Source organism: Camelus bactrianus, chromosome 26 (assembly GCF_048773025.1).
Source record: "Camelus bactrianus isolate YW-2024 breed Bactrian camel chromosome 26, ASM4877302v1, whole genome shotgun sequence".
Classification (NCBI taxonomy): Eukaryota; Metazoa; Chordata; class Mammalia; order Artiodactyla; family Camelidae; genus Camelus; species Camelus bactrianus.
Window position 1 is genome coordinate 29,670,764 of NC_133564.1, and position 16,907 is coordinate 29,687,670.

At 41.1% G+C, this 16,907-nt stretch overlaps 1 protein-coding gene and 1 long non-coding RNA gene across 8 annotated transcripts in view; one reads left to right on the forward strand and one right to left on the reverse strand.

The window, feature by feature from the left end:
* Positions 1–4,554, reverse strand: LOC141575143 (uncharacterized). The gene is made up of 2 exons (XR_012502497.1): positions 898–4,554; positions 1–656 (listed from the first exon to the last, which is right to left on the reverse strand). It is a non-coding gene; the product is annotated as an uncharacterized LOC141575143 (long non-coding RNA).
* ASH2L (ASH2 like, histone lysine methyltransferase complex subunit) overlaps positions 4,529–16,907 on the forward strand; it is a 23,670-nt gene continuing 11,291 nt past the window's right edge. For 2 of the 7 annotated variants that reach the window (XM_010946310.3, XM_074353656.1), the window contains exons 1-10: positions 4,529–4,750; positions 5,506–5,572; positions 5,674–5,825; positions 8,636–8,724; positions 9,004–9,098; positions 12,289–12,384; positions 13,091–13,186; positions 14,062–14,137; positions 14,862–14,879; positions 16,353–16,446. In XM_010946310.3, coding sequence (XP_010944612.1) covers positions 4,563–4,750; positions 5,506–5,572; positions 5,674–5,825; positions 8,636–8,724; positions 9,004–9,098; positions 12,289–12,384; positions 13,091–13,186; positions 14,062–14,137; positions 14,862–14,879; positions 16,353–16,446 — 971 coding nt within the window. In that variant the 5' untranslated portion in view covers positions 4,529–4,562. Of the gene's footprint in view, positions 4,751–4,914; positions 5,315–5,505; positions 5,573–5,673; positions 5,826–8,635; positions 8,725–9,003; positions 9,099–12,288; positions 12,385–13,090; positions 13,187–14,061; positions 14,138–14,861; positions 14,880–16,352; positions 16,447–16,907 lie in introns of those variants that run through there. The other 5 variants (XM_010946319.3, XM_045509989.2, XM_010946357.3 and 2 more) reach the window with 5 other exon arrangements.

Below are 16,907 nucleotides of genomic sequence, written 5' to 3' on the forward strand. Positions count from 1 at the left end.
TCTTCTATTTTTTAAGCCTTTATTTACTTCTGATTTGAGCAGTACGTGTGCACTGTCCAACCCCCGGAAAAGATAGAGAAAGATAAGAAGCAGTCTTTATAATCCTGCCACTCTGGAATAACACTTGTGAGCATTCAAGTACTGTATTTGAGGATGACAGGAGAACTGGCTCATTTTTTGACCACCACGGGGTGAATCATTTCCCCTCCAGTGGCAGCTGTATCCCATCAGCTTTCTGGCAACCTGCTAGGGACAGAGAAAGAGCTTCTAAAACTCTGTTTCTTCTGTTTGTCCACCGTAAACGTCCAACCCGGTGCTCTGTCAGTGATTTTAATTAACCTTATCTTGAGGAGGTGCCCAGTTTGGTGGATGCTTCGCTTTCCAATCCTAGAAATTAGGTCTGGTTCCACCTTAGCCTCACCGACGTTTACCCACAGGTGTGCTGGCTGTGGAATTCTAAAATCTTGAAGCTCGAATACTCTCTTCTCTTACCTCAGCCTTCCACCATCCCAGTTCCTGTCTTCTCCAGACTTCCGGACACTGAATTCTTTCTACTTTTCCTGTTCCTCTGCTTTCTCAGGTTACATGGTTAAACCACCTGAACTGCTTTCTCTCTGTCATCTTTGATTGTCTCTACTCCTGGTCTTCCCTTTTACCTGCTGGGCAAAATGGAAAACTCAGATGAGTGTTTCCATTCATCTTTGCTGGGAGATGTATGTAGCTCAGTGCTGTCAGAGGACAGCATGGAAGATGGAAATTGAAGCCACAGCAGGTGTGCCGTCTCAGCCACCAATATTGTCCCTTGGTCTCCTGTTCCCCTTAATAATTACACACGGCATACTTATTCCATCCCTTTTTTCCCTCCAGTCTCGGGAGATGAATGGAGTCCCTCCTTACCATCAAGTCTAATTTCTCCATCTCTTCCAGCTGACTCAGTGCCTCCTCCCACTTCCTTCAGAAAACTTCTCCATCAACCATAATGTGTCCTATATTTTCAACCTCTGGCTCCCTACTGATGAATGAAACTGTTTCTTCAGGCTGTTCCCCAATCCTGCATTTCCTTCCAGTTACCATCCCACTCTTCTCTCTCCTTCAGAGTCATCTGTTCAGGGACAATTTCAAACGCACTGAAACAATGCAGAGAATCATGCAACAAATAAACAAATTTAGCAGATGTTCACATTTTGCCATATTGACTCAGGTTTATTCCTTATAGAAATAAAATGCCTCAGGGGAAAAAGTGGAAAGATTTGTCTAGACAGCTATTTCTGCTTCTATCCCTCTACTCACTTCTCAATCCATTGCATTGTGGGTTCTGCCCCCACCACTCTGTCACACCACTGAAATCATTCATGACTCTGATTTAAAATGAATCTGTTACCAAACTGAACTCAGGTCAGCTCTGACGACTAGAAGCAAATTCAGTCTACTGACACCAGGTGGTGGTGAAGGAAAGTACGGCCTTTATTGCAGGATACCCAGCAAGGCAGTGGGAGACAAGCCTCAGATCCACTCCTGTTTGGTCTTTGGGTTAGGGGTGTTTTAAAGGGGAAAAACAAAGACGCTGGGATTAATTATTGTCTTGTGATATTTCTTAATCATAGTTTCAAGGGTTAGGATGTCTCCGGTTTACAATTCTCTGGCCAAGTGGCCCAAAGCTGGGGGTCTGTGAGTTCATCTTGCCCTGGAGAAACAACCTGAGTTTGTACATTAATGATGATGTTTATAATAGCAATTTTAGTACATTAAGGATATTATTGAGAACAGTAGTTTTAGTCATCTGACTCTGGTTGATTAGTGTTCAGTTGGCACAGGATTGAGGTCAGAGAGGAAAAGAAGGGAACAAAGTTTTGGATAGACAGATTAATCATAAACAGTAAGGGAACTTGGTTTAAGGGGGCATTGGTTTCAAACCATTCATGATCTTCATTTAAAATGCACGTGCTGCCTCTTGGGGAGTAACGGAAATGTTAGGGATCTTGATTGTGGTGGTGGTTTCATAGGGGTATGCAGCTATCAAAATTCATCAAATTGTACATCTGAAATATGTGTAGTTTACTACACAGAAATTATACCACAAGTAATTTGTTTAAAAAAATGTAGGTGCTGCCCAAGGTTCGATCCTCAGAACACTGCCCTTTGAAAACAATGCTATACCAGTGTTTTTCAAATTGCTGAGGTCATCAAACCAATTTAGCGTCTCACTACTAGCATTAAAAATAATAATAATAATAATACAAAGTGCAGATTGTTTCATGAATTTTTAATTTCAGTTGTCAATAATGTGTATACTGGGCCCCATAGCAAAATGTATTTATGTGAGTTGTTGTCAAGATATTTGAAAGATGTTTTTCTAGATTAGTTGTCTTCAAAATTTTTATTTGCATGAGTTTATCATTGTAAGTGATTTAATACCTGCCATAATCCATTCAAAAAAAAGAATAAATTTTCTTTAATAGTTGGAAATTTTACATCATCTCCTTTCCATTCTTCTTCCTTCATAAGATAAAACATACATATATATATACACACACGACATGTAGATAATACATGTGAATATCTTTTTTTACTAGAAAGTCTATAATACTTCTCTGAAATAAAAATATGTATAAAGTTGAAATTAAATTTTTATAAACTTCCTGTGACCGTAAGGCTTTAATGTTAAAATATTTCTTTTGTCAATTATCAGTATACAACTGATCAAATAAACATAGTATACATTTTGATTATTAAACATAAAAATTAAAATTTTATTAGGGATGCAACTTTTAATGAGACTGAGAATTATATTTTCAGTTAATCCATATGTCCATGAGTATCACTATTGCTAGAATGAGACAGGTTCTGCATCAATCCTATTCCTATTTTTTTGTTTATAGATCTAAGAGCTGACAATCTTTGTTTACATAAACAAGCAGATTCCCGTGTAAGACTTACTGAATCAGTTGAACTCAATTCTTTCAACGACTTCAAAGATCTATGTCAAGTCACATGGTGGATCTATCATCAAGTTTCAATTAACTTTAGATTAACAGAAGAGTCACAAAAATAGTTCAGAGATTCCCCCATATACCTTTTTTTGTTTGTTTTTTGGGGGGGCAGATAATCCCCCATATTATCTTTAACCCAGCTTCCCCTACTGTTAACATCGTAGGGCATGGTACACAGATCAAAACTAAGAAATTAACATTGCTGTAATACTATTCATTTAACTATAGACTTTCTTCAGATTTCATCAGTTTTCCCACTCATGTCCTTTTCTGTTCCAGGATCCAAGTCAAGATCCCACATTGCTTTTAGTCCTTATGTCTCCTTGGTCTTTTCTTATCTGTGATTTTCTCAGTCTTTCTTTGTTTTTCATGATAGTCACAATTTTGAGGTGTATTGGTCAGGTACTTTCGATAATGTCTCAAATTGGATTTTGGCTAATTTCTCTTGATTGGATCACCAGACATTTAAAAAAAATAATTGATAAGCTGGTAACTCAATTAGGTCCTCCTTCAATTTCGTTGAAAACAAATAATTACGAAAATCAAAATATCTACGTATTTCCAAGTGTTCTTGTGTCTGGTGTCCCAGAGGTCTGTACACCCTGGGACAATAATATATCATAGTAAGACTGGATTCAGCCCTGGAGAGAGGTATGCCTTTCTTTTATGAAATGGATGAATGATGTATCCTTAGGCAACTTTTTAGAAATTAGGATGTAAACGTTGATTTCCTGAAAACTGTCTCAGCCTTAATACTTCCAGGGGTTTGTATTCTATGGCTCCGAATGATTCCGCTCACTCCAAATGATTTCACCTACCTGCATGGTCGCTGATTCCTCAAGTTCTTACCTTTGGTCCGTAACTGTTCCTTTGTCTAAGGCTCAAACTTCTCTAAACTCTTTAGTGCTCCTGCACCTGGTTTCCTAATACTCGCGCTTCATTTTCCTCCTCTTAACAATACCAAATGGATGCAGCTTCTGGAACACACATTGCTTCCTACTTCTTCCTCCTGGAGGCTCCATCCACGTCCCACCCCCGGCGCTCACCTGTGTAGTTGGGGCTTTGTATTCTGACTATCCAGGCTCCCATCTCTAGATGCCACTTGGAAACGAGCTCAAGGTGGCAGATCACGAGGGCAATACAACCAACCACTCCTCGTCTCTCTGGAAGATGTTTCCCACGTTTAACCGTGAGGAATGTCTGCAGTGCACATCACAGTCTTCAAAGTTCCCAGGCTGCCAGCGCTCTCAAGGCGCCTCATCTGCGCGGTGATTTCCAGTCTTGGCTACGAAAATGAGCAGCGTCCACCCTCAAATGAGGTGAGTCCTAGACGAAATTCAACTAGTAATCACACGTCCCCAGCCTTCATCTTGCTGAGTCCGTGGCTAATGAGCTCCGAGGCCCCGCCCACCCCTGCCTGCCCGCCGGGCCTTAAAGCGGGCTTGGAGAGCGCCTTCCCTACGCAGGCAGTGGACCCACCAAGAGCCTTTACTATTTGAAGGTTAGAGGGCCAGTCAGAACGTATGCGAGACGGAGCTAGTATTCTCGCGAGAAGTCTGGGAGACGACAGTGATGGCGGCGGCGGGAACCGGTCCCGGACCTGGAGTGGGTGCAGGACCCGGCCCGACAGCGGCTGCAAATGCAACACCGGCGGAAGAAGGGGAGACGAAGCCGGTAGTAGCGGTAGTAGCCGCTCCGGCCGGAGAGGGGACGTCCGCTGCTCCAGCCGCCGAGCCCGGCTCCGGAGAGGCCGAAAGCGGGTGAGACGTCCTGCAGCCCTAGGAGGACACGGAGAGGGAGGCCCGCCCCCTCTTGGAATCCCGGGAGCCCTGCTGCCCGCCCCTTCCGAACGTCGGCCTTGGGGCCAACGGCTCGCCCTGCCCCCTCGGAGACTTAGTCCCGCCCGCCGCTTGGCCCATCCCCTCCGCAGTGTATCTCAGACTACCCTCCTTTCTGCACCTTTCTCGCCAAGTTTCTCATCCTACCTCCTGGCTTTTATCCCGGCGCGGGGCTGGTAGGTCACTCTTCTAGCTGGAACCCTTCAAAAATCCCAGAGAGGAAACCACTTTGCATTTCCAGTCTGGAGGAGGTAATGATCCCTCTGAAAACAGAGAAGAGCTGCATCTCTACCAAGCTACCCCAGGACCAGTTCTGTCCCGTGTAGACCGGCCTGTAAGGGCCTGTTAGTTTTCCTTTACCCCGTGGGCCTGTGTCTGCCTTGGCCACATTCTTCCTAACCCTGGGCATCCAGTCTGAGAACAAGCTTGGCTGAAAAAGCTGTAGGAGTGTGAGGTTCAGCTGTACTTTGAGCATCATCTGTTCAGGTTTGTTTCTCCTGAAAATTCTTTTTTTTTTTTTTTTTGGTGGGGGGTAATTAGGCTTATTTATTTACTTTTAGAAGAGGTACCGGGAATTCTAAACCCAGGACCTCGTGCATGATACGCATGCACTCTACCACTTGAACATACCCTCTCCCCTTGAAAATTCTTACTTGAGTCCTTTCCTTATCTCCTAGCGATGCGAACTCGGTTGATGTAAGTGGTGGCTTGGAGACAGAATCCTCTAATGGGAAAGATACATTAGTAAGTATTTCTTTTTGGATGTTTGTAAAGCAGAATGGAGTTTTTAAATGAATCAGAAATACAGTCAGGTCAATTAACTTGATTCTCTCATGGCTCTGCGGACACAGGAAGGTGCTGGGGATACCTCAGAGGTGATGGATACTCAGGCGGGCTCCGTGGATGAAGAGAATGGCCGACAGCTGGGAGAGGTGGAGCTGCAGTGTGGGATATGTACCAAGTGGTTCACAGCAGACACCTTTGGCATAGATACCTCGTGAGTATTTTTTGTAGCCTTTGTAAGATCGCCTTGTAAAATACTAGATCTCAACATGTTCAATAGTTGAATGGTTTGTAGGCAAATGTAAGTGCATAGTATTTCCTGTGTCTCCTAGTTCCTGTTTAGTGAGTAGTAGGATTCGGATCAGGAATTGTTTGAACACAGGAGCGTGTTTTCTGCCTACTGAAGGCACAGTCCTAATAGGTACAGTGATAGGCATTATCCCTGTTTTTCCACTTAGGGTCTAGAAGAGAGACAAAAGCATGCAAATACAAAGCGTGATGTAAACAAATGTGGAACAATATCATTTAAACCTTGTATTTCGTGTTACGGATTTTGGGGAAAGGGTTGATGTCTATGGTACACAAAGCCTGATGTCAAAAATTTGAGGTGGCCTGTGCCTCTTCGTGCCTGAGCCATCCTTTTTTCCTTTTGGTTTCTAACCCACTCCCTTTAGGTGTCCTGAATTCTTTGCAAAACCAATTTCCAATCATTTACCTCTTCTAGTGAATTAAAGTCATTTTATGAATGATTGTGAATGAGAGGCTCCTTTCCTCATTCTAGGGATTTGGTCAACAGCTAGCAAGACTGACTCACTGTCTATGGAAGCAGCTGTACTGCTGGCTCTCTGTGGTGCTCTTTATGGTCCATATTATATGAATAAATCTAGATAAGACTATCTCAAAATAGGGCTGCATTATTCTGAAATTTATCCTTCTTGGGTGGGTTTTTGAAGAAATTCCTTACTTTATAATTTGTTGTATGCAGTCTAGTTAAAAAGTTAAAGAAATGCTAATAGCCTAATTAACATGTTACTGGTGACTAAGGATAGAATGTTTAAAAAAGAAAGAAAAACACTGAAGGATCAGGAAGAAAGAATTGTGATCTTGGTAGAAAGACCTATAGGGAAAGTGTGCATGCTAAGCAAGGCTGGTCAGGTAGAAAAGACCTACAGTTGGGCCACTTTGGCCAGGGAGAATTTGTTTGGATAAAGAGAGCCTAGGAAAGAAAATTTACTAGAGACAGAAACTTGGAGCAACCCAGGGAAGGATCAAACCACGGTTCAGAGTTTTGGTAGAGACCAGTTTGTACCTGAATCTGAGAAGTTATACCTAAAACGCAGCAGGTGGGACAGATGATCTTTTACAGCTGATGGAGGCAGTGCGTGAGCCAGCAGGGTATGAGAAAGGCTGCTCTAACGTGTTTGAGTTCCAGAATTAACTGCATACCCACCTGTCTCTAGTATGAGACTTTGCCTTCTGTAAGTGAGCTTATCTCAGTGGGCTATCTCAGGGGTTCTAGAGAGAGATAAAGGTAAGAGAACTTCATCTTAACATTCATAAGGATGCTTCTTTGTTCCTTGAGTGGTGGCAGTAGACACACACTTGGGAACCTTCTCTTTAAGGATACCTTAAACTAGTTACAGCAGAGTCCAAGATAAACCTGCCTTTATTTTGATGTCTTCTCTTCCAACTTAAACTGGTCTTTTATTTTTCTGTTACTGTCTCTTTTTTGAGACTAAGATCTCTTTCTCAGTCATCCAGGGCAGTCACCACACTGTCCTACCCACCCCTATGGAATCAGCCACCATGCTTAACCAATTTTTTTTCTTCTGTACACTTGCCTGACCTTTCTGTTTTTATTATTTCACTCTAGTAAGGCCTTTTTTTTTTTTTTTTAAACCTTCTTCTGGAACTGCTACAGAGCTTCTTGTAAACATGCCCATTTCCTGATCTCTTCCTCCCTTCAGACCCATCCTGTCGCTAAACTTAACCATTTTCACCTTGTTGCTTCCCCTCATCAAGTTCCTCCTACCCACAGAGAAAATGCACCTCACCTGGCATGTAAGGCTTCCTTGAACTTCCTGCCTTTCAAGCCATATATATTTTTTTTTAACCGTATCCCTGACAGGTCTCCTCTCCTGGACACGTTTGTTTACACCAGTTTCCCCCTTTGCCTCCTCATTTGTGCTTTGTCATCTGTACACAAAATAGTTCACCTGTAGAAAGAAAACCGACTCATCTTTCCAAGTCCAGTTCATAACTTGCGTCCTCAGAATTCTCCCTAACTCTTAAATCTGAAGTTACTGCTTGGGTCCTTTAAACGCTTGTAGACTAATTATTCTCTGCCTATAGGATTTATTTGGTAGTGGGGCAAGTAATGTTTTGTGATTCCTGTATTGTCTTCTTGAATAAGTATTTGTGTTTTATTTATTTATTTTTTTTAGGGGACAGATAATTAGGTTTATTCATTTATTTTTAGAGGAGGTACTGGGGATTGAACCGAGGACCTTGTGCCTGCTAAACATGTGCTCTACCACTTGAGCTGTACCCTCCCCCCAAGTATTTGTGTTTTAAAATTTATCTTTTTATATGTCTGTCTGCCCTTTCTAACCATGTTAGTGGCACTTTAAAATAAAGATACTTACATATAACTTAAGTACAAATGTTTAGATATAAAGATATTTAAAGAGATTGGTTTGTCTTCTTCCACAGCTGGCCTGGCATACTCTTTTTAGGTGCCCAAAAACTATGATAAACTAGGCCGAGCCAAGTTCTAGTCAGAACCTTCCAGTGCTGAATTATCCACTATGGTGGATAATGTCTTAGTAAATTTTTGTAACAGAAAATCCAGGTATTTGTGAAAATACGAGCCCTATTTTGGTTCCGGTGACCTTTTCAAGTTTTAAGGGTATATTGATCCCATCATTATCTACCTGTCACTGAGGAAGAGGATGCCTGTTGGTGTACTTCTCAGAACCGTGTGTTAGGAAGTTCACTAAACTGCACAATTTGGCTGTTCCGCAGGTCCTGTCTGCCTTTCATGACCAACTACAGTTTCCACTGCAATGTGTGCCATCACAGTGGGAACACCTACTTCCTCCGGAAGCAAGCAAGTAAGGACAAACTCTGGAGCCCTGTAGATTTCCCTCTGGTTCTCTGGGAAGGAAGAGGGACTCGGGCTTAGCCCAGTGAGGAAACCTTTGCCCGGTAGCTGGCGGAAGTTCCCGTGGGGCTTAGCGCTGAGTTAATTGCTGCTGTCCATTTCAGATCAGATGATAACTGTACTCTTTTCTGCTATCGTTGTTAATCTGCGGACCATTGAGCTGAATATTCTTCTGGTAATAGGAATATACTACTCTGGGTGACTTTTTCTTCCTTTTTGTTTTTGATAGACTTGAAGGAAATGTGCCTTAGCGCGTTGGCCAACCTGACGTGGCAGTCCCGAACACAGGACGAACATCCAAAAACCATGTTCTCCAAAGATAAGGTAGAGGTAGCATTATTGTCATTGCGATTATGCAAAAGAATTAGAAGGCACCTCTAAATACAGGGGACCCTTGAACAACAGGGGTTTGAACTGCGCTGGTCCACTTATGATATGTGGATTTCTTTTTCACTAAATACGTACTACAATATTACACAGTCTGAGGTTGGTTGAACCCTTGGGTGAGAAACCATGTATACAGAGGGCCGACTGTAAAGCTATATAAGGATTTTTGACTGTGTGGATGGACAGTTGGTGCCCCTAACCCCAGGGTTGTTCAACGGTCAACTATACACTCTTGAACAATAAGTTTCTAAACCCCTCAGTTTTTACGAATCTATGACTGTAGACTCAATGGTTACTTTGTTCTCATTCCATGTTATTTACTAACTTGCTGGTATGTGCACATTATGTCACTTGGCTTAACTATTAGTGGATGGATCCTTAAATAGTTTTGATTGGCTTTATAAATGCAAACAACCGTCCCATAATTAATAATCAGATCTTGCGGGAGAGGGGATAGCTCAGTGGTAGAGCGCATGCTTAGTATGCACGAGGTCCTGGATTCAATCCCCAGTACCTCCATTGAAAAAATCAAATAATAAACCTAATAAATAAACCTAAATAAAAAACCAAATAAATAAATCTAATTACCTCCCCCTTGGGAAAATTTTTTTTTTTTTTAAATCGGATCTTGAGGTGAACCTTCTTAGCTTAGTTCGAGCTGTATTTATAGATGCTTATCAGATTTTGTCAGGGGAAATGGTCAATTTATGCATGCCTTTTATTAAAAAGAATTATCCTTTACTGTTAAACTGAAAAACCACATGACTAAAGTCAGGACTCAGAATTAGATGATTAGTCCATCCATGAGTCTTTTCTACTGTGATTCATGGTAAAAATACGACAGTTAAGTAAATTTCAGAATGATGAAGCTTACAGTGACCCAGTATACATGGATCTCTGCCCACTCTCATTTAAAACTGAAATAAAAGTTTCACCCACTGGGCTTACTCTGATCTTTTCCTTCTGCACTCTGATATTTTCCGTTCTAGTCACTGCTAGTTTTGACCTGCAAAATTGATTTTATAACCTACTAATTGACTGCAACCTACAGTTTGAAAGACACTGATATAGGGTGTTAGTGAGACCAATATTTCAGTATCAGATTCTGTGTCTTTTTTACTAAACAGAGAGGTTAGGACTTAACCCTATAAGCCAGAGGAGTCAACAGAGGGTCCCCTTCCCTCACCCCACCTTTTTTCCTGCATTGAATGGAATGCATTTAAAAAGAGGTGTGCCATGATAAGATTTTGTTTTTCCCCCTTAAGTCTTTTTTCCCAAATTATTATTTTGGACTTTTCAAATGCACAGAAAAATTCAAATACTACAATGAAAATCTGCTTATTTTTTCCCTAGATTTGCCAGTTGTTAATATTGTGCTGTGCTTGTTTTATCTCTTCATATCTGTATTTTCTCCCTAAATTTATATGAGACTAAATCGCAGATACTATAATATGTTACCCAATATTCTCTCATAACCACAATACAGTGGTCATACTCAAAAAATTTAATGTTGATGCAATACAACTATCTTAACATACACAGTTTATATTTTTATGTATATGGTGTATATTTTCACAGTATTTTTATTACCTTAATAATATCCCTCCATCCAGCATTCAATAAGGATCACACATTAAATTTAGTTGTAATGTCTTTTAACTCTAGAACAGTTCCTTAGTTTATTTTACTTCATTTTTTTGGTCTGCTGTGACATTTGGAATTTTGAAGAGCCCAGATAATTTGCCAGGATGTTTCTCAATTTGCATTTATCCAGTGGTTTCCTTATGATTAGATTCAGGTTACCTGTTTTTGGGAAGGCTGTTGTGTAGGTAGTATGAGTTTTTCTCTTTTTCACATCAGGAGGCGTAAAATAGTGCTTTGTTTTATTCTTAGTGATCCTAAATTTGACTATTTAGGTAAAGAGTTTATTAGAGATCCTAAATTAGACTACTTGATTTCTCCATTGTAAAGAGACCCTTATTCTTTGTAATTATTAAGTAATTCATGGGGTGATACATCAAGTTTGTGTGAATGTCTTGGTCTCCTAACCCTTTTAAGCAGTGGTTGTAGCAACCATCTAGCCTGAATCAGTTAGTGAAGTGGTTGCTGTAAAACAGAATACAGTTACTGGTTAAACTTCTTCAATAAAGAAGATTCCATTTAAAAAAAATTTTTTTTTAATCATTGTGGATTTGCAGATTTTTATAGTCCACTGTGAGATTTCTGGATTACTGCTCAGATGTGACCAGTGTAGCCCCATCCAGGCAGATACCTGCACTTTTTGGTGGGTCCCTATCAGTTTTTGAACTCTTCCTTTTTTCCTGGAACAGCAAGATATTCCAGTCTTCCCTTGTGCTTTTCCTGATTCAACCCTGGTTCCTTTTAGTAAAAATTTGGTTTTCATGGAACTAACTGGTTGAAGACGTTAGTGATGGACTAACTCTGCTGGAGTGTGGAAGATGGTCTCGGGTGGGGGAAGCTGGTGCCAGAAGACCAAGCTCAGACATTGTTTCAGTCAAGTAAGCAGGAACTGACTGAGGACCACAGTCATAGCAGTGGGGATGGAAAGGATGCCTGACTGGTAGGAAATTTCTGAAATTTTAAAATTCATTTGGTGACTGTTTGGATATGGAGGTTGTACGAGAGAACTAGGATGACTCGGTTATGTCAGGCGTGTGATTCTGGGTGACAGGTGACTGAGTATTAAGAGCAAGAACAGAAATCTGCAGAGATTTGTGGGGTGAGATACAGAGTTCAGTGTTAGTCACAAAAAGTCCGAGGTGCCTGCGGGATGCCCACATGGAGATGTCTCAAGCAGGGAGGAACAGGAAGGAGCTCAGGAGAGAGCGCGGGGGAGTCATCTTCCAGATGGCAACCGAGAGAATAGGGTGGATCGTTTCCTTCCTACTGGATCATAAGCCCTGCGGCTAAGATCTGTATATACTTGTTTGAAATTCCCCACAACCTATATGTTTGCAAGCAGTTTTGTATTGAGTTATTAAAAAACTAAACATGGATTTGTCTTTTGATTCTGATGAAGTCTTTGAACATGCTGCAGGTTTTTGTGTGTGTGAGCTTAATTTTGAAAGCAGCTATAAAGGTCTTAATATTTTGTTTTAAAAACTAGGATATCATACCATTTATTGATAAATACTGGGAGTGCATGACAACCAGACAGAGACCTGGGAAAATGACTTGGCCAAACAACATTGTTAAAACGATGGTGAGTACACTAAAACTGACGAGACTCGACATTTAGAAAATCCGTGTTCTTTTGTAAGAATTTTTTTTTTTATTTTACTGAAAGAATATGATGACTAAGAAAATGAGAACAACTTAGTATTAAATCTTGAAGAGTAATTGTAAACTTTAATAGTTTTCACTAGAGTAATTGTAAACTTTAATAGTTTTCACACAGCATCAGTAAGTTGCACGTGGTGTCTGAAGTAAAGACGTGGTAGTTTTACGCACGACACTGAAACCTTTGTCCAGTGCACTTTTGAAAGAATAATTTTATATTGAAATTGGAGACAGTTTTCTTTGATTTAAAAAAAGCCAATAGCACTGTTCTAAACATTGTTGTCCTTAGAATTAGAGCACTCGGGGGAAGGTCAGCGCCAGCTGTTGACGGTACTTACCTCTGAGGTGGAGGGAGGGATGAGGGTTAGGAAGGATGGTGGCTCTCGTTTTCTCTATTTGAATTTTTTAATGTCATGTATTAATTTTGAATAATTTTGAAGTTTCTCTATTTGAATTCTTTGGTTGTGTATTTTCTAATCAGAGGGAAAAACTATATATATGTGTATGTATATATATTTTTAGAGATTACACCTAGGAATTGGAGTCAGTGGTCGATCATCTGTTCAGTACTTCTTTTAAGTATAAAATTTCCAGTCATACTAAAATATTAAAATACTATTTCCTTTTAGAGTAAAGAAAGAGATGTGTTCTTAGTAAAGGAACATCCTGATCCCGGAAGTAAGGACCCAGAGGAAGATTACCCCAAATTTGGCCTCCTAGATCAGGTACAGTAATATGCTTCATATTCCCCTTTTGATTTTTAAGCCACGGGGACAGAGAATCGGGCTCTGATTACATTTGTGTATTTGCCACTTACAACATACTGCCATTCATGCCCGTAACCTGGTGGGCTCCAAATAAGTGGTTCTCACTACCTGTGGAAAGAAAAGGACCCTCACCGTAAACGGGGGAGACCAGTGTTTTGGGTCTGGCTCTTCCCTAAAGTGTTAGGACTTGATACATACCAGTTTTATCTTTCTTAACTTCAGTTTCCTCACTTGTAACCCAAATACGCCATTCCAAGTTATTTCTAATTTTCTTTCCATCTCAAATTTTGCTCTAAAAACATTTAGTGTGAAGAAAAATGTGTCGTGAAGAATTTGTGTTGTGTGTCCAGCATAGCATGAGGAAAAAGATTTCCAGTCTTGGTTCAGTGACAAGGGTCACATTTAGCATCTCAGGAGGTCAAGTCTTTTAGCTCTGCCTTTAAAATGTTTGCTTTGCCAGCAGTGAAAATTCAGGTTTCTGTCTGTCTTCTTGTAAAATGAGAAGCTCTGGCCACACTGGGCCTGGACTCCCACAGGGAGTGCTGAGTCAGCGGGCCTTAGGCACTCTGGTCCGGTCTGGTCACCATTGCCCTTCCACCCCCCACACCCTGGTTGGTTACCATTCGTCCTCATTCTGAAACCACTTAGCTCCTTACCCTTGGCTGCCTCACACGTGTTACTTGCTCATGCCTGAAGCATCTAAATTTGGGACCCCTGCAAGTTTCAGACTCTAGGATTGTCATTGTTTTAGAATTTCTCCTGGTTTTTTTGAGCATTGCTAGGTTGGTTTGATGATATAGCCTCCCTTTATAATTGAACATTTTTCCCCCCAGGATCTTAGTAACATTGGTCCTGCTTATGACAACCAAAAACAAAGCAGTGCCGTGTCTACCAGTGGGAATCTAAATGGTAAGCATGTAAATGTCTTCTTGACGAAATATTTGTAAGCTGTTGAATCCACGTGTGCCTAGAATTGGGTTGACTCTTAACCGGGTATTTCCTAAGATGCTTTAAAGTCCAAATCTCAATTTTTAGGAGCTAGCCAAGGATTTGACAGATGGTAGTAGAGGCGGACTTTTTGTCACTTGACACCACACTTTGGTCTTAAGTGAAACAGATTTAGCATAAAAGGTACAATCCTAAGGTCAGATTTACTGTGTTTATGTTAGACTCCCCATCTGTATCCTCATAACTAACACTCAGTTTAGATAGATTTGCTCTCCATTCTTTTTCCTTAATTCAGCTGTTATTTAACAAACTTCCTGTGCCCATCTTCTAATTTTTCTTGCCCTGAGTCTTTCAGCTGATTCACATGACAACATTTCTGTGTTGACCACCCACTGTAGCACGTCTTTCTACCTAACCTGTCCAGCGGCAGGAATGTCCTTTCTTACTAATGGTTTCCTAACAAGAGTGGGGAGAGCGGGGCGGTAGCTAGCTACACGTCTGACACGTGGTGTCATTAACTTGTCTTTTGGAGTGGTAGCACCTTAAATATGTAATCATTTCCACTGTTATTAATATTCTAAGATGGGTTGGAGATAACTAAATGTATTGTTCATCTTTTTACCCTATTTCCCCCTTTTAATTGTTAAAATTTGACAAATACATGGTGCCACTTCTGTTCTTACAGGTGGAGCCTCTTTTGGAGGTGAATTCCTCCTCTGTCTTCTTTCAGCCTCTCAGACTTAAGTATTTTGTGGTTTGGAAAATGCTTTTTGCTGAGTTGTGGTAGAAGCTAAAACTAAGTTAAAATTTTAAAGCATTGTGACAGTGGTGGCCATAGCACTTACTATGAAACAGTAGTTCCGGTTTAATGTTAGTAATTAAAAGCTTGTACGTTGTCATATTCTGCCTGACACGGCCAGCAGTCCCCTCAGCATTGCTTGTTTTGTTCAAGATGGACCTAAAACTTTCTTAAAATAATTGAAATGCAAATACCGATAAAAACTTAAATAGTTTTTTGACTAAGGTAACTCAAACTAGCAACATTGATGTTGCAACAGGTTTGCAACAGTTTAACATTAAATCTTTCATGAGGAGTAGAAATGACACCCAGTGTGTTCATAGAAGGAAGTTCTGCATCAGTCTGGTCCTGTCTAAGCAGAATATGACCTGCCCTCAACGTCTTCATCCTCTTTATTGCAGCAGAACTGCTGGTAATTTTCAAGCTTGTCTCGAATTAAGATGCAGTTGTTTACATAAAGGTGTTTTCCTACAGTTCAGGGATGTTTTCTGGAAGATGGAAAAGCAAACTAATTGAAAGGAAAGACAGAACTGGACAAAAATTTAAAAGTACTTAATTCAGAAATACACAAGGTAGTATTCCTTGTGGCCTTATATAGCTCAATACGTATATGTATGTATTTTTTGTATACAATTTGTAAATTCTCTATTGATATTTGCTCTTCATTCCACAAGCCAGGTCAGTCTAACCTGAATTTGATGCATTTGGCACAATCTTAATAATTGTAAAAATTGCCTACTAAATTGAAAGCCGCCTTTCCTGCTCGTGTTATGCACGACCACAGTGGGTGCCTACCTAGCAGCACTGGAGAGAAACACCTTTTTAGTTCTTCTGTTTTTGTTTTCCATGCTTAGTGTACTTTTGTCTTGTTGGATATTCGAGTTAAGTGCTTTACCCATGTTGTGCCTTTATGATGTTTACAGAATATACTGTGTGTAGTTCAAGCGAGCGAACATTTACTTATAGTGAGGGTATTCTTTATGGATGTTTGTATTGATTTGGGTGGAAAAATAAACTCGATCCACGCAGTAGTGCAATAGCTTTTAGCGGTGGGTGTTTGGAATCTGAATGAGTGAAAATGCATTTGTGTCACAGCTCAGAAAGTGTCCTAGAAAGTTGCAGTTCAATGAGAAAAGAAGGTTGAAAAGGCAGCGCAGGTATTGTTAGTGCCAGGTCCATTTGACTTACTGCCCTAACCCAGTGTCCTGGGCTGTGAGCCACTCAGCAGACTCAGTCCGAACCAGGGTGAAATCCAGGATGCTTTCGGGAAGGCAGTCCTCCTGTAGTGTTACACAAATGCACGCTGCAAGTGTTAGTCCCTGTGGAATGTCAGTGTCAGTCGCAGTTCATGGAAAGTGATCTGCCTTCTCTTCACAGGGGGGATTGCAGCAGGAAGCAGTGGAAAAGGAAGAGGAGCTAAGCGCAAACAGCAGGATGGAGGGACCACGGGGACCACCAAGAAGGCCCGGAGGTAGGCAGAACCACCCCACCACCACCACCACCATTAGAGTGTTCTCTGCGGCTGGCCAAGGGGGAGAGCTCGGGTGTCTGAGGGTACTAGCCTTTTTATTATTCTCCAGTCCTAAGCCCTTTGAGGGATAGAATAACCCCAGGCTAGGTATCTTGTTTTAGGAACTTGTTTGCTACTTAAAACGGCCCTGGGGCAGCACCCTGTGGTGGTTTACCTGGGAGCACAGTTTGGTTAAGGCATCTTGAGAAAGGATAGGTTTGCCGGAGGGAGTGAAACCTGTACGGAGTGTTAGCTCTGTCACTGAGCTTCCTGCCTCTTCCCTCTGGGGACTCTCCCTTCACCTAGTTCAGTACTGAGGTCGTGAAGTCCAGGTCATTTCTTTCTCAGACTGGGGACAGGGAGGAAGGTTCTGTTCATTAGTTTATCATAATAAATATGCTAAAGGAAACTGCCTTGGTTTC